The following is a 27,722-nucleotide window of genomic DNA, read 5'->3' as shown; positions in this document are numbered from 1 at the left end:
GCCAGTTCCGTTAGTCACACTGCAGGTCAAGTGCTCTATACAACCACACAATGGGCGTGACTCATTCAAAACAGTCATAAGAGTGGCAATGATGGAGACAAATGAGACACAAGGCATACTATGAAGAACTGAGGACAATTTGTTTGAAAAGATGAAAACCATAAAATGAATGAAAAGAGAATTAAACTATATGCGCACAGTATACGTGTACGTGCAATTCTCGTTATATTGGATTGTGGCATTACTGATGTCCTGATTTGATTTATTTTGCTCCAGGTTGATACCACAACATTCAGTGCCACTGAAGGTCCATACAGCATCAGTGAGGGGACTGCTGTGATTGAAGTAGAACCAGTCAATGACTCTCCTGTACTCAAGCCAGGTAGTGCTTTTCCTCCTGTACGGGAAGACGTGGTTTCCTTGACGGGAACTGTTGTCATCCAGTTAATTCTGTTCACTTGGAGCGATGTGGACGTAGGTGATGTGCCGGGTGTGGCAGTGGTGGCGACAGATAATAGATACGGATACTGGCAGTACACCTGTGATGGAAGTTATCCATTCATCTGGGTCAACTTCACCGGCAGTTATTACAAAGGTCAACTCATATTTCAGACGCCAAATTTTGAAGCGGCAACTCTGCTCTCGGCCACTTGCAGGGTTCGGTTCTTACCTGAAGCCAATTTCAATACCCAGTATGACGGTGATGGAAATTCACGCCCAGCAGATGACATGCCGTATATTACTATCATAGCATGGGACCACAGTGGTGACACTGGAACTCTGAATGGCCACTATGGTGTTGATGTTTCAGGCCATGCTGGTGACCCACACAACCCGTACAGTTCAGAGTCTTACAACATTACGCTGCTTATTCAATCCAGCAATGACCGACCCATCTTGAAAGTTGGTGGCACAGACGCGGAAAACTATGAAACCACTTTTCGGGAAAATTCCTCTCCGGTCAGTATTGTTGCTGATGAGCTGATACTGTATGATGTGGACAGTTCAAGAGTTCGTTACCTCACTGTCAGCATTGACTATGACTTTGCATCTGTCTGTGGGCTTGGTTTCCCCGATGTCATGGACTGCGAAGGAACAACCGATGCAAGCAACGCATTTGAGCAACTCCATTACAACCTGAGTGACACGCCCCTTGAGGCCACAGTACAATCGTGGTGCCCTTACGAAGTGAAGTTTTCTGAAGACGGAACTGAGTCATTTATCGTCGACATCATTTCAGTGATGAAAAGCCTGCAATATGCGAACACAAAACAGGAACCACACCCTGCCGACCGCATCATATCATTCAAAGTGCGAGATACATACACCTACAGTTACGCTGTTCAGACAACTGTGCATATACAACTTGAAAACGACATCCCAGTTCTAGCAATCAATTCAGCCGGAGATGCCCTGTCTTCCGTCACTTACACTGAAGGACAAGGAACACTGGAAATCTTGCCTGAACTGCAGCTGACAGATCATGACAATCCCTATATGGTTAATGCAACCATAATCCTGACAAGTTATGATGAAGGCTATGACGTCCTGGCTGTCAACATTGAAGGAACTAGCATTAATGAGACATTCAAAGACGGTGAATTGACTTTATATGGTGCTGATACAGTGGCAAACTACTCTGAAGTGATGCGTTCTCTCACTTACACAAACTTTGGCCAAGACTTGGCAGATGTGGAAAAGACCATAACAGTGAATGTGAATGATGGAGAAGCCAACGCAGAAGCTGTAGAGTGTCACCTTTCTTACATTTCAGTCAATAACCCTCCAATACTTGAACCAATTCCTGTTTATCTTGACCCGATGCAAGAAGATGACAAGAACTCACCAGGCAAACCAGTAGTTGATCTTTTGGTCCATGCTTCAGATGTGGACAGTACAGTTCTTGGTGTTGCTATATTGTACTCTGACAATAGGAATGGAATATGGCAGTATACACTGGATGGAGAGAATTGGATTAACATACAGGTTGCTGGTATCACAGATGGTCTGCTCCTGACATCAATCCCTGAAAATGAACATAGGGTGAGATTTCTGCCCAATGAAGACTTCCATGGAGAAAGCCACATGTTTTTCAAAGCATGGGATTTAACCAGTAATTACATCAACGAAGCTACAAACATTGATCTGAGTGGATATGATCCCATCGCAGGCTCTCTGAGTATCAATGATACGTCTGCTGTCATAAGGGTTGAATCTGTGAATGATTCTCCAGTATTGTTGAGTGGGGGCATGCTGCCTGAAATCCAAGAGGACACTGAACCAGATCACAACTTTGGACGGAAAGTGGGAGACATGATGAAGGATAAGTATTTCGATAAGGATGGTGACCCTGTGGGCATCGCTGTGATTGGTGTGGACAATCGCCATGGCTACTGGCAGTACAGTTGTAACAACACGGAGCCTCCGCAGTGGGTGGACTTCATTGGTGACATCATGTATGGCAAAGTGGTGCCTGAAACTCCAGTCCCAGAAAAAGCAACTTTGCTGTCCGCAGAGTGCTCTGTTAGATTCCAACCGCAAAAGAATTTCAACACAGAGTACGACCTCAGTGGTAGTGAGAGGTCAAGTTCTGACGTTCCAACAATTACAATTCTAGCATGGGATAATTCCGGGGAAGAGATCGGCAAAATTGGCTGCTATGGACAAGACACAACAAGCAACAAAATGGACAACAGTGAATTCAGTGCTGATGCTTTTAACTTCACAGTCACAGTGAAATCAGTCAATGATCCACCCATTCTGATGCGTACATATCAGAATTCTGAGACTGTTTTCATGGAAAATGGGCCTGCTGTGCACATTGTCAACCCCTCAACAGTGGAGTTCATTGACGTTGATGATTCTCATTTACAGTACATGATGGTCAGCATTGACAATGTGGCAGACGGTGACTCAGAAAGCTTACTTGTCCAGACATCGGATTTGCTCAATGTCTCAAATTCCCATGTCACAGTTATATACAATACTGCAGAAGAAGGCATGAAGACATCCAATGTTTCCATTTCTCTTCAAAAGCATACAAACACCACTGTGGTTGGCAAGACAACTCTTACCTTCACGGCAGCAGAGTCGTGTGACGGCATCCCCATACACGCTTGTGAGGTCATACTCGGGCACATCCTGTACCACAACAGTGAAGACGAACCAGTCAACATGACAAGGAACATCACAATAAAGATCAGTGACAAGGAAAATACCACCTCTCACACCATACCTCTCACAATCCAGCTCATTGCAGACCATGCACCAGAAGTGGTCATTCAAACAACCAGGTTAAATTTCACAGAGGGTGATTCAGGCATTTCATTGTTTAAAGACCTGCAACTCTCTGATCTTGATGATAACGAGTACTTCTACATGTCCTCAGCCGAGGTTCTCATCAGTCCACCCTTGAGGGACTTGTCCTGGGAGTATGTGACAATCACCGACCATGCTGGTGCTTTCTTGGTGACCTTTGACCCTGAATCGGGAGTGATTATGATTGAAGGAAGGGCATCGGTGCAATACTATCAGCAGGCACTGGGAAGCATTGCCTACAGAAATCACATGGATGAACCGATACCCACAACCAAAAACATCACACTCATGGTTACTGATATGGATGGTTTTCAAAGTAATGTTGTTGTTGTTGAATTGTCCATTTTGGTCGTAAACGACCAAACTCCTGTTATCTCCACTGGTGCTGATGTCATATTTGTTGAAGACAAGGACACAATAGTTCTGATATCTGAAAACTTGATTATATCTGATGCTGACAGCGGGAATTTGCCAATATATGAAGTAAGCATTTCAATTGAGAATGCATATGATGATGGATATGAAGCAGTCCTGGTGACAGCAGTGTCTGGTGAAATCACTCAGCAATATCAGCCAGACACACACACTCTAATCCTCCGTGGTCCAGCTAGTGTAGCTGACTTTCAACAAGTCTTGGCAAGCTTGGCGTACACTAATGCAGCAGAGGAGCCCACTCCTGGGGTTCATCACATACGGATAACTGCTAGTGATGGAGATCATGTCAGCCATCCAGCCGTGATTAGTGTAGACATTCAGTCTGTCAATGACAAACCTGTCCTTGATCTTGATTTGCTGACCAGTGGCGAGAATCTGACTTTAAGTTATGCCGAGAACACTGGTTCGATGCAAGTGTTGAGTGACCAAACCTTTCAATTGCTGGACCACGACAACACCAATCTACAGTACGCATTAGTCATCCTTGAGAATCCAATTGATGGAGACTCAGAGACTCTCCACGTGCTACCAACAGGTACCAACATTGCTATCCATGACTTCACCGACAACAAAACAGGGTTCAATATGACTGGGGAGGACAGCATTGAAAGCTACAGACAGATGTTGCTGAGCTTACAGTATGAGAATACAAACCGCAATGCGAGCACTGAGCAGAGAGTCATTCAACTACAAGTGTGTGATGGACTAGCAACTTCAAACGCGTACGTATTCATTGACATCATGGTTGTAGATGACCCACCAATCATTGATTTGAATGGAGCATCTGATGGCGTTGGCCATGATGTAAATTTCATTGAAGAAGGGGATGCAGTTTCACTGACCACTGAATACTGCACAGTACAGGATTACGACAGTGACAGACTTTTCAGTGCTGTGATTGAAATTACCAACTCTGTAGACGGGATAATGGAAGAAATCTCTGCCGACACAGGTCTTGCAGCTCAGCTAGGGCTGTCATGCATATATGACAGTTCTGGTAGTCAGCTTAATATCACAGGAGTGCAGACTGCAGCTAGCTACCAGCTTGTGTTCAGATCATTGACATACATCAATCATGCTGATGAGCCTGACCCAGAGACAAGAGTTGTTAAGTTCTTGGCCTTTGATGGGACAAATTACAGTACACCAGTATACACCAGTGTGAGTGTCACCCTGACTAATGATGCTCCTGTTCTACAGATTGCTGATGAGGCTGAAAACTCATCAACGTACCACACCATCTTCACAGAAGGCGGCAATCCTGTGGCAGTAGTGGAGACTGAGCACTTGATAATGACCGATGCTGACGATACCAACCTGAAACAGCTGTTGGTGCACATCGATGAAGTCCAAGACCAGCGATCTGAAACTTTGTTTTTTGACCTGATTAGCTTACCTTCTCACATCAACCTTACAAAAATACTCTCGGTGGCTGACTTGTCCATGATGAATTCCAAGACCTGCCCTCCTAGCCTTGACAGAACGTCCATCTTGATAGACTATGAGTTCACCTTGGAAGAAGGGACTGAAATTTTGAAGTCACTTCGATATTGCAACAGGGATCGGAATTCAACGGCAGGTGAGCGCAAAATCAGAATATCCATGATGGACTTGCAACATGCATGGAGTAACATTTGCCACAGTTATGTTGATGTCATGTCGGTGAACGACCCACCAGCCTTGACCACACCATTTGAAACAGTGAACAAAATCAAAGAAGACCACAACCTCACCATTCCGGTACTTATGCATTTCACAGACCAGGAAGAAATACTGACCGCTGATTCCGTTCGTGTCACAGCGTTCCCGGAACATGGCACTGTAACAGTGTCAGATGATGGCATAGGCTTCTATCCAGAGTCCAACGATTTTGGCAATTACACAATCACTTTTGAAGTCTGTGACAGTGCCAACGACTGCTCAGTATTAACGGAAGTCAATGTAGAAGTTCAGTCAGTCAATGACCCACCGGTCCTCCTTGAACCTCTACAGGTCATCCAGGATGAAGACCAGTCCATCATAATTGATCTGAAGCAGTTTGTGTACGATTATGAAGATGACAGCCTCCAAGATCGCATCTATCCTATTATAACAAAAGTAACAGGTCCACATAGAGGCACTCGAGCCTTGTCAACTGACAACAGATACGTGGTTTTCACTCCTGATGTAAACTTTCATGGTGAAGACAGCATTGCAGTGAGCTACTGTGACAGTGATGGAGCATGTTTGAATGATGTAATCCAGATCATTGTGAAATCTGTCAATGACTTGCCAGTGGCAACGATAGCATACCCAGACCTGGATGAATTAATTCAGCTTGAAGAGGATGACGAAATTCAAATAGAAATCACCGTTGAGGATGTAGAAGACAGCACACCTGGTAACATCACCATTCTCTCTGTCGGACGTGGCAAAGCAGAGCACAACTCCGTGAACCAATCAGAACTCAATGCTCATGGTACCCTTTACCAATATACTACACACATAGAATACACACCAGAGCCTGACTACTATGGTCCAGACAGCATTGCATTTCTAGTCTGTGATCATGACAGTGGATGTGTTAATGGTACAATACACATTCATGTTCTACCGATTAACGATCCTCCAGTGGTAGGGATAACTACTCTCCATATACACGAGGACCAAACTCTGGCCATCTCCGTTCCGGGAGACCTTAATATCACCGATGTAGAAGAAACGGTGAATTACAGCAGCATCCGATTGATCGGAAATGCAAGTATTGGAAGACTGTCAAACTATGAGATGGCCACATGGACATATCAACCATTGGAAAATTATTATTCAGATCAGCTTGATGATGTAGTTTTCAGCATTTCAGTGTGTGATACTGATGCACTAGATCCTAAATGTACAGATGCCAACATAACTATTGTTATCAGTCCTGTAAATGACCCACCGGTGACACCATCAATTGAAGCAAGCTTTGATGAGGATAGTGTGTACCGTATAGATCTCTCCCTGTATGTATCAGATGTAGAAGATGGAATCGTAGATCCAACGAAGATAGAAATCATGGAACCAGTTGCATGGTTAGTCAATGCAAGCTATGATAGCATGACTGGTTTTGTCACCTTGATGCCCTTTCAAGATGCATTTGGCAGAGATCAAGTTGCCTACAGGGCTTGTGATTCAGAATATGTCTGTAGTGAAGATGGTGTGATTGAGGTTGAAGTGATGAATGTAAACGATCCACCAATCGCTGACGACTTTCTGTACCAGGCAAACCAAGACCAGCTACAACTCATGAGTGTGCTTGACTATGTACATGACACTGAATTCTCCTACAAACTTGAATCCCTGCATGTCTTCCTGATTGACAATAAAACTGGACAGTATTCGGGAAGAATTAAGACTGCAAATGGCGGGAGTGTCAAATTGCTGGCGCAGAAAGAACACACAGTTGTGACTTACGAACCAAAAGAAGGATACATTGGGCCTGATCACTTTAGGTATGCAGTTTGTGACCAATGCAATGAAATGCTTGAAGTGGTGGCACTGACAGATACGAGTTGCATTAAGCAAGTTGAAGAGCATGACGGTAGCAGTACTTGGTCTGATGGGAAACACATTGCCTGTGATCACGGCACTGTGGAGGTATTGGTACTCAACTCTAATGAGAAACCTGTCCTGAAGGACATATCTGCAATGACTGTCAGACCAGCCTCTGTATTCCTGACGCCCTTCAGGGAACATTTCAGTGGTTTTACAACAGAGAGTATGGGTGTTTATGACCCTGATGATATTCAAGCAGCTCTCTTACTGTCTGGAGGAGAGGACCTTCAGAAGTATCACCTCCTCAACAACACAGACATCAATATCACCAGTACCGCTGTGGTGACTCAGCCCAACTTAGGAAGTGTCACAATCGTCTCTTCAGAGAATTCCCTGCCACAGTTCCTGTACACCCCATCAAATGACAACCATGGATACGACAGTTTTGTTTTCCAGATATGCGACACACAGACAGAATGGCAGCAGTCCAAATGTTCGTGGGCAACTGCCAGGATTCATGTGATGGTACCGGGACCTAACATATCAGCTGTCATGGCAAGCCCAGCCGAAGAAACTGTCCAACAGCTCAGCATACACACTGATTGCAAATTCTCAAGGCAAGACACCATCACTATTAAGTTTGACTCGGCAACCAGCATGCCCCCTTACAGAAACACGGAAACAGAACTGACAGCAAGGGATTTGAATGCTCTCTTTGAATTTGCAGATCCATTTATAACAGAAAATAGAAACAGCAATCCATACACAGGCCGCTGGGTGCATCCAGACCAGCTGGTCATTACAATTATCGATGAAGGCTACCCACAACCTGATGTTGAAATAGGAAAATGGTTTATCACTGTGAAAGAGCAGTTTCCATGCGGTGGATTTGATGAATATTCAAACCAACCCTTACCACCGGATATGTGGTCCCAGAACTGTCTAACCAGTGAGGGCTTTGGTTCAGCACATTCTGTATCTATTTCGCCGCCACTCCAAGGCAGCTGGGGATATCACATACCAACAGTCAAAGACATCATCATACGCAATGATAAGGTACCCATGGTGAAACTCAGAGAGAACAGTGACTACTTCGGCGAGAATTCGGAACTGGTTTTGAGTCTGTGGCCGCCCTTGTCCTACAACCAGTTGTTGGTGTTGTGCAAGCTTGAACCTGACGAGGTTTTGGATCTCAGTGAGTTTGGCCAGGGAGCAGAACTCATGAAGGCCAACTGTGAAAATGTAATACCAGGAGAGGCTGACGAGGAATCTCAGGTTAGCAGCATAACAGCTACAAGGAAACGCTCAGCTGACAGACAAGCAAACAGACAGCCACATCTGAAAGCTAGTGATAAAGAAACTAGGTATTGGACTGATAGCATCTACAACAGATTAAGGAGATCGTCTGAAGGTAATGACTCATCAACTGTAATGCCAGTCTTTACAGAACTGGTGTTTGAGATTACCAAGATGAGTGAACAGCTCTTGGGACCTGAAGCAGACAGAGAGAATTTCATCAAAACCATCTCTTCCTCTGTCAGAACTGAGAAAATTGCTGACATAGTGTCCACGTTGACTGGAATGATACAACGGGATGTCTTAAATTACACCACTGATGTTGTCATACCTTCTGAAACAGCAAAACTCTACCAGGAGTACCTCTCTGGTCAGACACCCCAAGTCATCAGTGTGACGGCCAGTGACCCAGACAACCTGGACTTGGAATTCAGCGATGGGGACGTCATCACCGTAGAATTCGACAGAAACACAAACAGCCCTCCAGTGCAAACCAAGGCAGACATCGATAGAATCCTGAAATTTGATACATCACTCGGATTGCATTATAGCGGCCACTGGAAAACAGCAAAGAAGTTGGAGATAACAATTACTGATTCTGCGTATCACAATCACGAGAAACGTGAGCTACAGAATATATCGTTCACCTTCACCCACAACATTCTGTACTCCGGACAAGAGTTCACCGGCCAGTATCCATACTTGCCGACTACCAGACCAAACTGTGTTGGTGTCAATGTCTGCGGAGGAAACTCTAGTTCACTTACAGTGGGTATCTGCAGCGAGGATGGACTCTCATGCCGTGCAACTGGCACATACTACATCTCAGATGGGAACTTTGGTGTGGGAAAGCTTGATCATTCACTGTGGTGGATTGCCCTGGCTCTGCTGGGATGTGCATTCCTGCTGGCTGTTGTCTTCACCTGTATGTACTGCCACACAAAGAAGAAGATGGCACAAAAGGGAGAAGTCAACGGTAAAATCCAACACTCCCGGACGAATGAAGACCCCTGGAGGCCAGGACAAACACAGAAGTCACACAAGGAAGGCCAAGCTGGGCCGGGATTGATTCCGCCGATGATTCTCTTCAAGCATCAGAGCAAACGCCACAAGGTGGTGGATGATGTCAGCAAAACTGAATATGCAAAGCATAGAGTGAATGTTCATTCAAGAACACCAGTACATCGACACAAGGTAATGTGATAGGAAGGTGTTATATAAACAGCGATTTAAAATCATGTCACATAAATTAGAGAGTTTTAAGGGACATGTACAGTAGCAGTAATATTTGTTGAATTTTTTGCACTATTTTTTATTATTAACGACAACAACAGTTTCTTGTTCTACTCCCCAAAGCATGTTGAGAGACACAGTATTCAGCTTGTCGACTCGGCCTGTACACGTGTAGACTGTATCGTTGTTGACAAGAGAATTTTAGCTCCAACTACAGTTCAAATATAAACAATAACAGTGCACTTTACACGCACACACACACACACTTACACACACTCTGTTGACTAGCTGATCAGTGGGTATTTCAACTCACTTTTGGGATTAGAAAACTTTCAGTTGACATACAAAATAAAAATAGTGAAAAGATCATCAAAAGTTACAGCTGCTGCCCATGAACAGAAAGTAACAAACACCGATTACTGTTTACCAGTACTGTACTGGCATCAATTAACATGCTGTTTGTGACTGTCCACTTTCATTGTCAATTATAATCCAATCCAATACAATACTGTGACACAGAATGGCATCAGTCTGATAATTTGATTACTGAAAGCAATGTTAGTTCAAGCAGTAAGTTTTTAACTTTCACAGTCATGAATTCACAAGCAAATGTGATGACTGTACTGTGAGGTGAAATAAAATCATTTGCAAGAGATGCATGAAGATGTATCTGTAGTGTTCTGTTTCCAGTAAAATACAACAAATCTGAAAACAAGCAATAAGGAAGACCCATGGCTTGCACATGGAGTTACTTTGTAATATTTACATTAACCCTTTGAGTGCTATAATTTTTTCCACCAAAATTTTACAATAACATTTTTCCAATTTTTATCAATTTTTCTGTCATATTTTTGATAATTTTGGACCAAGTAGACATGACATTTCATTGGCTACAGTTTTTTATCAAAATTTTGGCAAAAATCTGCAAAAAATTGACTGTGGTATATTTTATGAATGCAACAAAAATTCACTTTGGCACTCAAACGGTTAGTAAAAAATTACCACACAAATCTGAAAATACCACACTTTTCCCTCGTTTTCTTCCAGCATGAAGAGAAGGACTCACCGGATTTGTCAGTGTCAGCAATTTTTCCAGATCTTGGAACAGCCCTCTTACTTCAACCAACATATGGACAAAAGGACCAGGCAGACCTGAAAGATGAGACATCGATAGACCCACATTCCCCATCAAACCCAAAGACAACAGATCAACCTGGCCCGTTGGTAAGGCATAGTTCAGAGATAGACATGTCGGTGTTGTCAAATGACGACAGTGTCATTCCTTATGATAAGACTTGGCATCAACAGAGTGTAGGCCAGCCACCACCTGACATGGAACCCACACAGGTATCTCTGAGCAAGAGAAATGCCAAGTCGATGCGTCAAACAGACCCACTGCAGGAGGCATTGCTGAACGGCCACCACAACGGCCATCACAATTCATCAAATGAAAGTATTGGAAACACCTCTGTTGGAGCTACTCACCAGCCGCCCGGCATGGGTCGTGGAACACCAGCACACATCAGATCGTCCAGCGTGCCGCTGACAGCCAACACAGTCACTTCAGAGCCAGCCGTTGCGGATGTAGCGGCCACTGACTTGACAGAAGATGCTAACCAGAGGAACTTGATGCAGAATCATCTTTGGGAACCCAAAATTGCATCACTCCGTCCAGACAAAATAGGAAATGGATACAGTGTATTTGCTAAAGATCTGGACATTGAAAAAGAAGCTAAAAAGAGAGAACAAGTCAAGGGAAAACTGGATACAGGTCTTTATCCTTTGGATACATATGAACTTGCATCTATTAACAGGTAAAAAAATATCCTTTTCATTGACATGATATTAAACTTGTTTCTGAATTTGCAACCAGTGTATCCTCTTAATTTTGAGATTTCAGCATTTTCAGTGAACTTAAAACTTTCTTAAAATTAACAGGAGTCAACCCAATACCGATATGTATGCACTATGTGAAATTTTCTTCAGTCAAAGAGAAACTTTTGAGTCAAAGGTATTTCCAATGCTGACTAATAGAGGGCGCACTGAATACCTAATGTATGTATGTCAACATTTCCTGAAGTCACCAAAGTTCTCCCAAGAAGTTCCAATAAGCAAATCAACAATGACAGTAACGGTAGAATTTGTATTGAAAAGAAGGGTGCTCATGATATATTATGGATTTATACAGAATATTTGATAATGGCTTTATCATAGATGACTTATTTCAGAATACCTGCAGCTGATCTTTATATACTTTGTTAAAGATTTCCCATAACTTTTTTTATATATTTTTCACAGGGGTACTGTCAATGGACATGCTATGTACAACTCAGCAGACAGTCTGCATAACATCCTGACAAGGAATGCAAGGCGAAATGACACCTCAAAATTTTAAATAGTCCAAAGAGTACATAAAAACACTGTGCCTCTACCCTTGACATACTTTAACAGTTGCCAAATGAAATAAGAGCTCTACCAGGAAGTGATTTCTGTTCAAGATTACAGTTAAAAAACACCACAGCCTAGGGCCATCGAATTAATAAACAAGGCTCCGTGACTATCCTGCGGATAAATGTGTATTAATTTTCACACAAGTTACAATCTGAAGACCAGCATCCTCATAGTTTTTTATACACTGATGAATATGATGTGTTTGGATATACATTTACAGACTTTCAATTGAGTGTACTTGTATGCAATACAAAACAAATCAAACATGACATAGGTTTTTTTTTTCATCTGAATCATTTACTGCATTGATTCAGCCCCACCTGAACTTTCAGTGCGCAGGAACTTAAAAGTCCAAACATTACCAATATATACAGAACTTGACACAGTCATATCTTTTCAAATACTTTTCTGACAAGTTCATGGTGCATATATATTTTGTGTGAGAATTTCACTATATTTAATGGGATTTTTCCCCAGACTGCATGAGGTGTGATAGATTGTACATGCATGTTGTTTGTGTCAGGTTTGAATATGTATTTCTGAATCAATGTTACTGGGTGTATACATTTTCATTCAAGTAACAGCCTAGTTTTCCACTCACTGTCTTCAGTATTTAGACTGCTGATGCAGTGTATATCCGAAGAAATGCACAGATGTATATTTTCAAGAAATAAATGTGCATTTTTTCCAAGATTTCTACTTATATATTGCATGGCCAGTGTACAGTAATTGGCACATATTTTATAAATATGAAGACTGCCAAATTGAAATGAAATGTAAATATTTGAATTAACTGATATCACTTGTAAAGGCAGAATTCATGCAATTAAAAGTGTTTCTGTTATCCAAGGACATTTTTGTATTTGTTTCAATCTATTATTACAAATTTGGGACGCAAGGCGAGTATGTGTACACACAATGATAGGCAACACAGAACAGGAGTCCTCTGTTACTTGATATTCTGATAACTTCAATAAACTGACAAGGGTGGCGCTAACAAGATGGATGGAGTTCTATCTACATGTATGCAATCTTTACTTAGCTTGAATCTCATATCACTCTGTTTACCCTGCACATTACAGAAAGTACATGCCGGAGTTGTAAACTTTTGTTAACAATCAACAATGCAATAGACAAAGCAAAACAAATTTTTTTTCTACACAAGCTCTAGTTTCAAATGACACATTACTTTCATTGAGTAGCATCTAGTTTCTGACTGAAATTTTCATTATGAATACCAAAATTGAAGTTTTTACCTCCGTCGTCCTTTGAGGAAACTATTACCAGTGTTCTCCCCAAGATTTTCTGGAAAATTGGTGACTAATTTGCATAACAATAAATGTAATTGTTATGGTAATTAGTTTCTATTGTTTACCAAACATTAAGGAGTGGCAGCTACCACTCTATAATTGCTCTGGGGACAGCACTGATTGCTATCATACTAAACTTTTCATTTTCTGCTTTAGGAAATATATAGTATTGGGGGAGGGTTCATGCCACCTTTGATGAGAAATACTGCTTTTAAAGTGTATTGGTTATTGTCCAACGCCACATTTCAAGAGATATGATATCAAAAACAAATGTGAGCAGAGTATACCAAGTAATATAGTGCTCTGATAGAGGACTCACAGTACACAACTGACTTGGTTAACAAAAATATTGCTTTATTTCTGGAAAGTGTACAGAAACTGGAAAGAAAAATGCAAAAGGTCTTCAGAAATACAACAAAGGTAATACTTTAACTTTTTAAGGGGATCCTATACCTGACATTTGAGATGACAAGGTATGGCTGAAAATCCAATGGTGAATTTTAATATTGTAGGCAGTGTGGTCAGGCAACGTTTCAGGATTCCTCAAAATGTGAAGTTTTGGTTAGCGAGTGATGCTAGTTGTATATTCAATCTTTGCTTTCAACTACAATAATGCAATGATTACCCTCTTGAGGGTAACACATTGAATTTTTCACCATTTAAGACACTGTCGCTGAGTTTGGAATAGTTTATTCGCTGACAGTCATGATACTGTGTACAAATACATACCGGTAGGTACTCAAAACTGATAAAGCATTGTTTTTGCTGTCATATGTGAAAAGAGACAGGCAATTTTCAAACTCAGGACTGAAATACGTGTATTATTTGGGCATGTCCAAGTTTTTAGGAATTCTACTTGAGTACATGCATATCTTGCCAGTGTGATCACTCCCAATCAATAAGACATTTGCTATTAAACAGAGCCCTCTGGTGGCAGATTAAAATAATCCTGCAAGCAACAAATTCCATTTGTCACAAGTAGCTACAAATCGTACTGGTTGACATTTCCTACAGACTAAATATTTTGCTGTTAACAGTTCTGACAAAATATAATGACACGTGTATTTGCACAAAAAGAATATAAACTGTAAGATAAATTATTTACATTGTACTCATGTGACATCTGCAGTCAATCATTGTAGAATGCATCCCATGATTTGAACCCATATCTGTATTGCACTGCATCCAATGTCATAGACAGCATTCTCACTTTCTGCTGGCAAAAATGCATCCAAAAAGTACGAGAGCTGTTTATGTGTTGTCAAAATTTTGTGAAACTTCTTTGTTCGAAAATCACTGGAAGTGAAGTAGCAGGCAAAGTTTTTGTGCAAACAAATAATGTGAAAAAAAATATTTCAGTCTGTCATGCTTGGCAATGTTACCAAAATTAAGAAAGACATTCTATAATAACAGTCACGCTATTCCAAATATCCGTTTTAGTTTTGGCAGAGGTTCACTTGGATATCTTCATTGAGATGTTATGAACCAGTACTGTAGACAAGGTTTATCCAACCAGCCACTGTGAAACCAGAATTTATCATGGTCAGTTGAGCAATCCTACCTGTTGCCGTGCAGACCCCCCTAGTTCTGTCATTGTCATTGGGCTGGTAGAGGGATACCCCCCGGAGTGGCCACGCTGGTGTCTGTTAGGTTTTTGATGAGCTGTGCCAACCAGCGCTTTGTGGAGTTATCGTCCTTCAGGACAGCAGCAAAGGTAGTGTCCTTCAACTGGTCTGGCAGACACTGGCGCAGGGCTTCCCTTGCTCTGTAAAGGTATAGGGTTCATTCATCGGGTTAGATCAACACAGACAGACTAAACAAATCATGTCATATCAGAAAAGATGTCATCAACAACTTCAAGGAATGCAACGAAAGTATTGCCATGATCTCACCAATGCGCCCTCTGATGGGAGGTGAAAAAAATGTTTTTTGAGTCAAATTGAAGAAAACCTGATTTGCTGTGAGTCACTGACATGCAGCGTCATGCCGCACTTCACAATGTGAAGTGCAGGGAAAGGGTGATAGGGGGTGTCCCCCTGTCACCTGAGGTCATTTCTGGATGGCTGGAGATGCATTCTCATGATATTTGAATGTGAAATTCTAAAAGATTTTAAAAATCTTTTTGAGGTAATTTTAGGTGTTCTTTTTTAAAGAATTTCCACCTCCAGCCTACCAAACTGTGTACTGTAATTAATGTAATGGTCAAGAATACTAGATATTACCCCAATACAAGGCACGAGTAATAATGAAAGAACTGAGAAAGCATTTATTTCAAATACATGTAATATACATGTTAACTGATTACTGCAAAAAATCTGATGGTAAACACCATACAAGCAAGTCAGTAGTACTAGGTATAGCGCCATCTATCATCATATGCCTTTTTTGATTGCTTGTAATTGAGAGCGAAGCAGCAAGAAGACAATGAAAACAACAATGGCCGAGTACTTCCAAATCGATTGAACAGCGTGACAAGTTATTATAGGCACATAATATTGCCACAGAGACTAATGGAAATGACATACTCAGATATTTTTTCGACCAGAAACTGCTGCGAAACATGTTATCTGTGTAAATTATAAATCCACTGAGCATTTCTTTATATTGCCAGACTTCTATAAAACTGCATCAGTGACGAATCAAATTACTTGTAATTTCAATGCATCAGGCGGGTTTGTCCTGCCTTCATGATGTGTCATATTGGCTTAGTGGGCGCACTGTTCTGAACTGCTCAAACAGTGTGTATGTGTGTACATGTATGTTAAGATTCTCTTAAAAGAAGTGTAAGATACCACATCTATAATAAATGCACAATGATTTGAGCACTGTTTGATGGTTACCCTCCCAGGCAAACTTTCTGTTCACATATCTGAATCACCCCTGGAAATAGCAGCTCAGGCCTGAGAGGGTTAAATGCAATCACAGTCACCAATAAGGGCTTTTTATATAAATTGGAGATGTTATAATCTGTAGTACATTACACTGCAAGAAAGTCACACAACTTTACAGAGCATGGAAAGGGAATTCATGGAATCAGCATAAAATTACAGGAACAAATTGAAAAATCTATACCTTGAAAAGACAAGACTGAAGTAAACACACAGAATACCTTCATGAGATATGCTGCAATCACAAACCTTCCACATCAAACCTTAAGACTGAATATTTGATGACGTCACACCTACCTTGGATTGTCTGACAGCCTCAAATAACACCTGACAACATGTTTCAGAAGTCTAGCGGAAGGTTCTTTGGCCAGTTGTAACACCATCTTACCCTGTGAGAAGCAAGAACATAGTTATCAAAGTGAAGTCTTGAGGAAATGACACATACTGATATGATTAACTTCATAATCTAGTAAAAGAATCCACTTAAAAAACCCTAAGCAGGACGCTCTTGTTCAATTTAATTTCTCCTATTGTATTGATCACTCTTTCCAATTCAACCATCAGTTCCAATTCCAAAACACCAGTCTAAAATTTCATTACTTTGATAAAAGCAACTGGCAGGGAAGGCACACAGTCTTACCAGTCATTCTTTCCAAACAAACACAGGTTTTTCAAACAAACACAGGTATTCGAAAAGCCTGATAAAATGGTTACACACTTTATGCATTACAGTCAATTGGTATTAAATTCAGCAACACAGTACACTGAAACACACATTTCTTTCTAAAAGTTAGGGTGTTCTAATTTTTCAAAGTCCCAAGTTTCACAGGAAGCACTGTGTTACACCTGTAAACTACAGATTAATATCTGATGTACGTCTACATTATGTACATCTTCAAAAAATGTCAAAATATACTTAATTAGTTTCCTATGGGTTATGTCTAGTTTAAAATATGAAATACCACACTACAAATATGAAATAACACTTACCAAAATCATTGCTACATGTGAAAATCTTTCATATGTTTGGCAAATGTACGACAAACCAGTTTCATCCAGCAGGATTTTTTGTAAAATAAATGTTGCTACCTAAGAGAGAAAAATAAGGGAAAATTCTGCGTTGTAGAGATGTAAAACTATTCAAAGAATGGTGTATAGCTTTTGCAAAATTATCCTCTCTCGAACTTCCATTCATAAAAGCATTTGCACATCAATTTGCAAAAACAAGACCAAACCTTACAGCACCTGAGATAGATTACAGATCCAACATATGGGCTTTGAGTCTACGCTGTAAATTCTGACATTTTCCCATCGCAATGGGACACATTAAAATACCATTGAAGTGACCACATATCAGGACTGTAGTTTTGAACTGTATCAGTGCATTGCATCATTGTTTCCCTGTTTTGCAAGCTGTGGAAGATTTCATGTCATGATGTGTTGCTGAATATTTACAATGTGCATCATAGAGGTATGAAACGTTTCCTTCCACAGTGTCTGCTATTCTCAGGTCTTTACAAACCTACTTTTCCTACTTTCACTGATAATGTGCATGTTGTACACATACTCTATACTAACTTACAGTTTTGGAGAGTTCACTACCACTTTCCATGATTCTTAAGCACAATGGGATGATCTCAGTTGTAAGCAGAAATGTTATCACGTCTTGTTCATCGGTCTGTGATGGAAGAAATCAATGATTGTCAAAAATCAAGCAAAAAAAACTATACAATGAAAAATATCGATTCTGAGAGTAAAATATTATTTCTTATTCTTCTTATTTAGATACAAAATGATTGAAGCTAAATTTTAATTTAAGTTGGACCCCACGTGGTTCAGTTCTTTAGCTAACGAGAGGCCCCTCCCCCCATGAAAATTGTTGTCATGATGCACATTCAGCTTTGTTCTTCAGGTGCACCAAAGACCAAAGTTGTGAATAATACCAGTAATACCCTCCTGTGTCAAGCACTACATAACACTCTTCCAAATGCTCAATACTTGCATGTACATGTACACATAACACACACAACATTAGTCTAGCTTCATAAGGAGACACCATAGCCTAGGAACATGCCTAACCATTGTTGCAAAAGGGTTACACCTCTGGCAGACTGAGATATGACAACTTTTATTGCAGTTGTCTGTAGAGGGCTGGACCTATCGGTATGAGCCTACATACATATACATGAGCTTACATACATATGATCCCAAGATCTCAAAACAATGTAAATACAGATAGCAACTATAGGCCAAAAATAAGGGCAAATGGATTCAGTCTATGGCACTCTGTACTTCACTGTTCTACTCAGACTCAATCACTTCTGTACTGTGAAGTCAAATTCTTACCTTGACTAGTGCTCCAATGACACCTAAGCTAGTTAACCTAAGGTACTCAAAAGGTCTGGTTTTACTGACTGTGTGAAGGAAGGGATACAGGAACAAAGGTATGTGGGCTGTAAAATAATCATAGAAAAATGTTATATGAATGTTTGTTCAGACAACTTTTATAAATTGATGGTAATGTTCGATGTACAAGAACAACATTCATTATTCGTTTGTGCTGTAAATGTATACATAAGTCATAATGTACAGAAATTATTTTACAGAATCTAAATATGACACAAACTGCAATCTATCTATGCAAAGGGTTACATGTATATTTAATAGCTGTTAGCTTGAAACTGGTTGAGATATCCTGTTTTATAAACTTGCAGATTGAACTAGCTGTTACAAGTGAAATTTGACTGGACATGGTATCCGTACAATGTCCATTAGCAGTCTAAATATGAATGATACTTTGGAAGTCAAAAAGTTACACTATACATGGTCAATAGCGTTGATTGCAATTTCGGGTTTGTTACTAAATATAGCTGCACGCGCACAACTTTCCGACAAATATGCTCAAATTCGGACAAATTTTGTTGTTGTATGCGTGGCTGTTGTTGCAGCTTGTAGTCTCAGTCATCCATTCATACGAATAAGTGTGGCGTTAAATAGCCATTCTAACACTCGCAGGTTTTATTTTCGTCTTTTATGCGGAAAATGCAGACAAATATTTATTTATGCATATTAATGAGAGAGAAAAGTGTTGTTATTTGCGATCAGTGCTATCGTTTTCAATAATATATTTTTGTGAGGTGTCTTTGGGAGAAAACATGTACTCTGGGCAAGATAGTAGTTTAACCCTTTGAGTCTAACGTCAAGTTTTGTTACCTTATGAAATATACCCAAGTAAATTTTTTTTCAGATTTTTGCCAAAATTTTGATAAATAACTATAGGCAATCCAATGTGATGTCCATTTGGCCCACAATCATAAGAAAAATTGATAAAATATTGCACTAAAATTTTGATGGGAAAAAAATACAGCACTCAAAGGGTCAAGTTATTTTCTCTCACAGTGATATAGACCACAATTACAAGACCGAATTTAATTAAAAATACATGTATACGCAATGTTTGATGACCTTCAACTATCTTTCATGAGCCCTTATCCCACACTGTCTTTTTAAAAATATCAAATTAAAACAGACCATTCGCAATTGTTTTCCCACAGGAATTTCTATATTTTTTAAAATGCTTCGGGCAAAAACAAAAACAAAATCTCTGACAAAATATAACTCAGTAGAAAAACAATTAAGTTTACACAATGAAGTTACATAAAATGTTACCATGGAACCAAAGAAGTTTGTAAGAAGCAAAGACGAGTTTGTGGGTTTTGCGGATTGTTTGTGTGTGCTTCTTTGCATGCATGTTTTTGAAATTGAGAAAGTCATTGGGTGATGTGACATTCATCGCATATACACTTGATTTTTACCTTGCAGGAATGCTGATCTGGTTTCTGGATGAGATGCTACACATTGTAGTAAAGCCAAGGCATTACAAACACGGTTTGATTGGTGTGCCTGCAACAGTATAACAGCTATGTTAAAACTGCAAAATCAAAGTGGCTTCCTCATCTCTTGAATTTCAAAGGTGTATAAAAAAAGAAGGAAAACCAATAGAATTGAATTTGCTGCTGCAAAATTATCTCATCGTTGCATATTTTTTACAAAAAGCAGTATTATTTTATGTCATACTTAGTACACATCTGCTTTTATAACAAAGACAAACACCTTGATGAGACTATTGGCAAAAACTCAGCAATGAGGAAATCTCAAAACTTAGGTAAAATGTCTGATTGATATGGTACATGCATCTTTTTAGCAACATCAATACATGTTGTACTTACTGTAAGATGAGGAGGGTTGATGTATGGGTAAATGTTAACAATCTCTTGAAGTAATGCAGCCACTGTACCAAATGAGTGCCATAGCATGGGAGCTAGGTCCGGAACAACCTCCCGTTTTTTACTAGATAGGAAATAATGTGAAATTAAAGTACAACCATTTTCAGTAATAGACAGAGAAGCCACTGCAGTGAACTGCAATAAAACTGCTCACACTAATTAGTTTCAGCTGTAGCCAGCTGGCAAAATCGACAACATTGTATGTCCTATGCAGACATTTTGTCTGGGGAAGTTGTAGTTTATTGAGGTAACACACTTTTATGAGCTCACTGCGGTAGCATCAAGTAAAATTGTATGTCTCATGCAGACAGTGTGCCTGGGGAAATTGAAATAAACAAGATTTGTACATGAACCAGTGCATGGTAAAGTTACATTGTATCTGAATCTTAAACACAGGGTGCCAATCATAACACTGGGCAGTTTCTGTTAAGGGATGGACCATTAGACCTTGGGAGGGGGGTGGTCACAATGAAATTGTGAAAATTTTTTTTTTACTATTGTAAATTTCTGAAATTTTTTTTTTCCAATTGAGATTAGCTGTGCAAATTTTTTTTTTCAGAGTAAATTTTCAGATTTATAATTTTTTTTTCGTTCGTCGCTGTCTGGAGATAAAGAGGGCAAACATGTGGTGCCAAGCACCACAAGCGGCCACGCAAGCGGTCACTGGGAAGAGGTCAGGAGAGGAGTGTCCCCCTGCTGCTGTTGGAGCTTTTGAAAAATAGAGATTAAAATGGTGTTATTTGGTGGCACTTGGGGAGTATTTTTGCAGGGGGGTGGTCAGGAGGGGGTGTCCCCCTCCTGCCATTGGAGCTTTTGAAAAATAGAGATAAAAATGGTGTTATTTGGTGGCACTTTGGGAGCATTTTTTTCCGGATTACCGTACACATCTTCCTCTGAAACATGGTCTTCTTGCTCCTCAGTAGCTTCGTATAGTTTTGAAAATTGACTATTTTGGTTTCCTGGCTTCCCTTTCTACTGCATGGTGAAATGCCTACATTCACCCCACCAAACATCATGCATATCTCATGATTTACAATTGATTTTGACAAGCTGAGAAGCTAAAATAAGCTAAATAATATAGTGAAATTTGCATATTTGTGTTTTTAGAGCAATTGTTGCCCTTTTTTGATCAAAACATCTATTTCTCTGTAGCAGCATGTCCAAATTGATTGGATGTGTATAGATGTGTTGAAATTTCAATATTTGTCTTTTTGGGCAATTTATGCCATTCATGGTCAAAAAATCTGTATTCTCTGAAAGGGCTTGTCCAATTTCTTTGAAATTTGCTACACAAAAACGATTAACCATGCAGATTTATTTAGTATTTGCTATCGAGAAACTTTCAAAGTTCAACCCTTTTATGTGTTTTTGTGTTGGGATTTGTTTGATAGATGGCATTCTATGTAGTGTATTGTTGAATGTTAAAACATGTGTTGCTGTTGTTATTTGAGGCTGTTTTTTGAGAAAAAAGAATTGAAAATGCCTTTTTAAAAGCAAAATAATGCATAATGACTTGATATGTTGTTTTATCATTATTGACGTGTTTCTACTTGTTCACCCATTCTTGCATTCATCATTGTAATAAAATGCTGTGAAAAAATGAAACTGATGTGGCCTGCATCTGTTTACCTTGATCTTAAAAGTCAAATACAACTTTCTGTCTTGACAACCATACCATAGTTTCAATGTTTTACCTAGTGTACCTGCTTGGTTTGTACGCAGGAAACAAGTAGAAAACAGGCTCTATAATTTCATAATTTTCAAGTGATCAGAATACATAAGTCCTGAAAAGATAAGATAATCACAACTTCCAGTATAAGGGATACAGTCACTCGAAATGTATAAATTAAAATTAAAAATGTGCCGGGAGGATGTTTTAAAAATACAGAAAGTTGCTTACTGTCGGTAAAATCTAAAAAAAATTCAAAATTTTAAAGACTTTTGCAGATTTTTTTTTTACGCCTTTGTCTTCTTATTTATTTTTTTTTTATTTTGCAAACTAGTTTGAAGATTTTTTTTTCCTAACTTTCTGCTCTGAAATTTTTTTTTCTGTTTTTGACCACCCCCCTCCCAAGATCTAATGGTCTATCCCTAATTTGACTGCCCACATGCAGAGTTAAAGCCGATATTGTGTCATCTGACGCCGGTAATGTTATCGCTAGCAACAGCTGAAACTAATTAGAGTAAGCAGTTTTATTGTAGTTCACTGCAGTAGCTTCACTGTCTAATACTGTAAAATGGTTGGTGTAAAATTGTACATTCTTATTGAGACTGGGTCTAAAAAATTTATTTTTGTTTTGTTCAGTGGTTATTCTGGGAATTTTTGACATGTCTTTTGTCAGCCACAAAGTAATACACCTGTACAAAATTAACAATGTTCCAACATTAGGGCAAGTTGTTTTCTCCATCAGTGTGCATGGTTTATGAAATTGGTGGATAAAGTACCCTCACTTCATTCCATGGGTTGCCCTTCAAAATCAAAACCAAAGATTATAAAGAAACGAACAGGTCTTCTTCAACAGTTTAAATCAAGTTGAAGCAACTAATGACTGTAAGCAGGAAAGGAAAACAGTAATGAGCGGTAAACTGCATATAGACCACATTTTGACCTGCATTTCTAAATTTTTCTGTTGTTCAGTATTTATGCATACACTGTATACATTATGTGTGTACTAGAAGTTTACCAAACTTCTCAGGTACTTATTATGTACACATGTATAGCACATCATAAACAGGCTTTTATCTTTCCTTTTCTTAACTATTTGAGTCAATGTATAGATATGCAATATCTGAAGTTTTTGGTACGGTCAATTTGACTTGACTTGGTGGACACACCGGCCATAAATAAGACTGCCACTGACTTACCATACATGTCCATATCTCATCGACTGACCACTAGGTCATTGCATAAGGCTGCAAAAAACCATGATGCACATTTACCTGAGTTCCAATAAGGCATTTTCTCTTGTTTCAGGATTAGATAGTTCCACAATCCACTGGTAAATTTTTTCCCTGTCAACCTGGGCCATTGCCGCTGTTACTGCAGGTGTTGGTAATGGATTGCCACCTAATCTCTAGGATGAAGAAAAAATGAGGGATTGGTTTCAATGATATTTATCATTCGTGATAACTGGAGGAATATGTATGTAAATTGAATTTTGTATGTTCTGGCCGGGTAAATATAAACGCTATGCACTAATAAGTGTTTGTGGCTTTCCATTTGACAAGTCTTACAAAGTTGGTAGACAAGATATCCATTAACTCATTAACCCCTGTTAATCGCACGTCTCCTGTTGTCAAATTTTGGATTGCACTTGTCCTCCCGAGTACTCTATCGAAACAGAGTACTCAGAGAGGGCGCTTTCCGATAATTTCAGCTCCACTTTGGTCGTTTGTCTACATTGCACTCTATTTTGGTACACCTATATGTGACGAGCACAGACTTTTTAAAAAGCTTTTAATACACTCGGGAGACACGTGCGATGACTTGTTAAAGATACTGTGCCAACAATTCACTCTTTTTTACAGAATAGCTGTCAAATTGAATAATCGAAGTTCGGAGTCTGAGTGACATTCACTTCACCACTTGACACACGAACATTCACATTGTCATTTTCAGACGGTAAGCTGTTGAGGGTTGCTGACGGTGCAAAACGGCACTCAATGACGAAATTCCGGTAAACGTTTATTTTTGAGTACTCGTCGCTTACACTGTCTATAGTTATAGACAAGCACTCGGTAAGCAAGGCGAGGCATTTATTGCAAGGCATCATCAAAAACATCCGCGCTAACGAGTCGAAACGAAAACATCCCTGACCGTTCTAGTCAGTTGCAAACAACATGAGTTGTAGTCTTCACTTTGAAAACGCTTGTTTTGGAACCTGCAAACGGGTACACATTAGCAATAGCACACTCTAATGTCTTACACTCACCGGTTGGGCTGCTAAGGCGTGCATTTTCCCCCGAAAGTATCGACCGTTCCGCAGAGAAATCTTCTTGCTTTCAACAAGATGGTTGTCGGTTCGTTGTGTTCCGTTTAATGTTTCTCTACTCCAAGACACGAAGGATAAAGGTCACAGGAAATGACATAAACATATCAGACATCTAGTACGGATCAACTACTGTATGAAAGAATATTTTGAAGAATATTTTATTTACACAATTGCAAGTCACAATTTCTTTGTAAATAACAATAATTTTTATTTTAAGAACGATTTATTGTGGTGTAGGATTTGAATGATTCACAGGCATTACAACATCTTCAGTACCACGCATGCGCATAATCTTTGTTATCATCAAGACTATTTTGTTCTAGCATCGGAGTTCTGAAATTTCTCGCCCTTTTCACCCATCAATCATGTCCTCTTATCAGATCTCAGGCAGTAATTAGACAGGTAAAGTATTTTCGTGTAAGTTTTTCCGATTTTTTCCAACGATTCACGCTAAAAACCGACAAGAGTGACCACAGACCGTCAAGGACCTTTCACAGCCAGCTGACACTGAGTGTTGTCATCATAGACCGCTGGAGACTACGTCAGTCGGCTTGTTCTGTTTTGTTTCGCCATACGTGTGAGACCCATATCTTTTCCGACTGCTAGAAGCATTTTCAAATTAACAACGGACGTGGTTTTCCTAGAACTCGTTAGCATGAACAGAATAACGCAAGCCAATCAGATGTTTCGTATTCTGTGAATACGGAAGTTGATTGGGGGCTTCCGAAGTAAGTAGTCTAGTGTAAGTGGTTTGTACCGTACGTCAAATATGTGTGGTTGGACGTATGCTATTGCGGTCACGATCGGCGATTGCATCACAGTCTGACCTCATGAATGCTGTAAATACTGTAGATACGAATGACTCATGCGAGTGTCGTAAGATTTAACAGTGACTCGAAATATCCTCTGTCTCTAAATAATATTATGTGCTCTTGAAACCTATGTATGAATAATATTGGCCAGCGTTCTCTATCTACGCCGATGACTCGTTCGAGTCGCTGTGTTGAATTATCCTTTATAATCTCAAAATGTTTCACAAAATCTTTAATACCTCACTGTACTTTCAAGGGACATGCAATTAAAACGATATTACATTTATAAATTTGCACCATTAGTTAGTATAACTAAAACTTGGCATGATATTTACACAAATTTTGACCTGTGTACACAAATTGTATAGTATAAGCTTAAATAGGAACTCCTGTGATACAGAAAAGGGAACATGTTTTTTTAAATAAACTATAAGGCAAGCTCTGTGTTTTTATACAACAGTCCAAATGAAATGAGTCTGTAAGTAAACCATAGACAGCCTCACAGGATTTGATTTGATTTCCTCTTCCTTGAAAACAATTGTCATCATCATTCAATAACAATTATAGCACAGACAATAAGATAAAATACGAGGAGTAGACTCTGTATTCAGCATTAAAGATTCTGTTTACAATGAAGCATCACGTAGGGGACCCCATAATTAACATTGTAAGTCTGCACAGTTAACAAAAACACATATAACTGTTGCTTACACAATAAGATTATTTAGCTTTTTACATGCAAATTTTTTAGACAATCAAAACCCAGTGACCTCATAGGCAAGGACACAAGCAAACATCAGCAGGCATTTGACCTGTGACTTCCAAGGAAGAGGTGGCAGACCTATAATAACAATGAACTTCCTATTTTATATCTGTAGAGAAGTTTGTGAAGAGGGTAGGGCAGTGGTCACAAGCCTCCCAAAGGCTTGGGAGGAAAGATGGCTTCCTTAGAAACAAGTTACAGGCGTCTTGATTCCTACTACGATGAGGAATCTGAACTACCTCCTGATGAGAGAGACGTTTTGGTCCATGTCAGTGACAACACAAAAGGTGAGAAATTGTCTCTTAGCTGACAGATCAATAATTGTATGTTTTTCATTGTTTTTCAGCGTGTGTTTAAAGTTTAAACTACACCCAAATGTTGTCAATATTATTCAGTGCCGTGTCATTTTGTAGCATAATGTTCTGCCAAAGCCTTGGTATAAGACATGTTACTTCTTCATCTCATTTAAAATCCTAGCTTGTTTTGAGAGCAAGTTCATAAAGAAAATCAAGATGATAATAAAGTATTACTTGTCACCCATTAGTCTTAAAGATATTCCCAAGGCAAGGTTGTGTATTAAAGCTCCAATAGCTGCCAATCTGTAATAAACTTATCTCGATATATCCTGTTTTATCCAAGAGTTTTTAATTTGAATAAGATCCATTAAATATTGAAAAAGTGAATTACACTGAAAGTGGCATGTAAATTCAAACGTTTCAACATTTTAGATTTCCAACATCTTCAAAAACTAATCATGTGATAGAGAAAATTAAGAATATAAGATTACAACAACAACATGTTGTCATCCTGTGTTGTGCATTCAAGTAACTGGCATCATGCTTGTTTCCTTTATGATCATGTTGTTTATGTGCAGGAAATACTGCCTTTCTTGTAATTTTCCAGGAGATTGGGGAGCCATTATATTAGTGCGGCATCCGTTCATTATTTAACCTGTTAAAACCGGTAGATATGGTCCAAATCAGCAAGCAGTGATATTTCTATATATGTCCTTCAGTTAGCACATGTACACAAACCACCGGGGTTTTAAAATGAAATTATGAAAATAATGCTTAAAATTGCAGCTACTGGGGCTTTAATTATCTCAAATTATTATTGAAGTTCATGTGATGTATGTTGTAGTCAGTTCAAAACCCTTCTGAAGGCGTCCATACAGAACTGTTACCATGAACAATCTGTAACATTGTAGGCACTGTTATCTATTAAAATTTGAAAAAATTGACATTTTCGTTTGTGTGTGTGTGTGCTGTCAAATCTATATTGGTGTTACCATGCTGGTAAAGATAAACATGGCTTGGGATTCAATAGATGAATGAGAAAGTGCTGAGTCAGCATTTTCTACCCATAGGTACACATATGTTCAGTGGGTTGCAATGTTGGTTAAATGAAATATGTGACAGGGAA

At 39.4% G+C, this 27,722-nt stretch overlaps 3 protein-coding genes across 5 annotated transcripts in view; 2 read left to right on the top strand and 1 right to left on the bottom strand.

Moving 5' to 3' along the window:
* LOC139140910 (uncharacterized) overlaps positions 1-13,101 on the top strand; it is a 44,415-nt gene extending 31,314 nt beyond the window's left edge. Inside the window, exons 14-16 of the mRNA XM_070710388.1 lie at positions 277-9,759; positions 10,846-11,612; positions 12,097-13,101. Of these exons, the coding sequence (XP_070566489.1) occupies positions 277-9,759; positions 10,846-11,612; positions 12,097-12,193 (10,347 nt within the window). The 3' untranslated portion in view covers positions 12,194-13,101. The remainder of the gene's footprint in view (positions 1-276; positions 9,760-10,845; positions 11,613-12,096) is intronic.
* A 791-nt stretch (positions 13,102-13,892) lies between these two features.
* Positions 13,893-25,033, bottom strand: LOC139140913 (CCR4-NOT transcription complex subunit 9). The gene is made up of 9 exons (XM_070710393.1): positions 24,666-25,033; positions 23,674-23,807; positions 20,677-20,797; positions 20,263-20,350; positions 18,794-18,900; positions 18,030-18,125; positions 17,438-17,536; positions 16,745-16,836; positions 13,893-15,324 (listed from the first exon to the last, which is right to left on the bottom strand). The coding sequence occupies exons 1-9, from the start codon at positions 24,687-24,689 to the stop codon at positions 15,156-15,158; spliced, it is 930 nt and encodes a 309-aa protein (XP_070566494.1). The 5' UTR covers positions 24,690-25,033; the 3' UTR covers positions 13,893-15,155.
* The window catches only part of LOC139140912 (autophagy-related protein 9A-like), a 24,262-nt gene continuing 21,550 nt past the window's right edge, over positions 25,011-27,722 (top strand). Inside the window, exons 1-2 of one of the 3 annotated variants that reach the window (XM_070710390.1) lie at positions 25,011-25,127; positions 26,416-26,587. In XM_070710390.1, coding sequence (XP_070566491.1) covers positions 26,476-26,587 — 112 coding nt within the window. In that variant the 5' untranslated portion in view covers positions 25,011-25,127; positions 26,416-26,475. Of the gene's footprint in view, positions 25,143-25,313; positions 25,454-26,415; positions 26,588-27,722 lie in introns of those variants that run through there. The other 2 variants (XM_070710391.1, XM_070710392.1) reach the window with 2 other exon arrangements.

This window comes from Ptychodera flava, chromosome 9 (genome assembly GCF_041260155.1).
Source record: "Ptychodera flava strain L36383 chromosome 9, AS_Pfla_20210202, whole genome shotgun sequence".
In the NCBI taxonomy this organism is placed as follows: Eukaryota; Metazoa; Hemichordata; class Enteropneusta; family Ptychoderidae; genus Ptychodera; species Ptychodera flava.
Note: the sequence above shows the minus strand (reverse complement) of the source record. Positions and strands in the feature narration are given on the sequence as shown.

Coding starts and splice junctions, on each gene's coding strand:
- LOC139140913 (XM_070710393.1), bottom strand. CDS start 24,689: ATGCACGCCTTAGCAGCCCAACCG. Junction 18,126..18,793: donor TCATTGGAGCACTAGTCAAG/GTAAGAATTTGA, acceptor CTTCCATCACAG/ACCGATGAACAAGACGTGAT. Junction 17,537..18,029: donor GTAGTGAACTCTCCAAAACT/GTAAGTTAGTAT, acceptor TTTCTCTCTTAG/GTAGCAACATTTATTTTACA.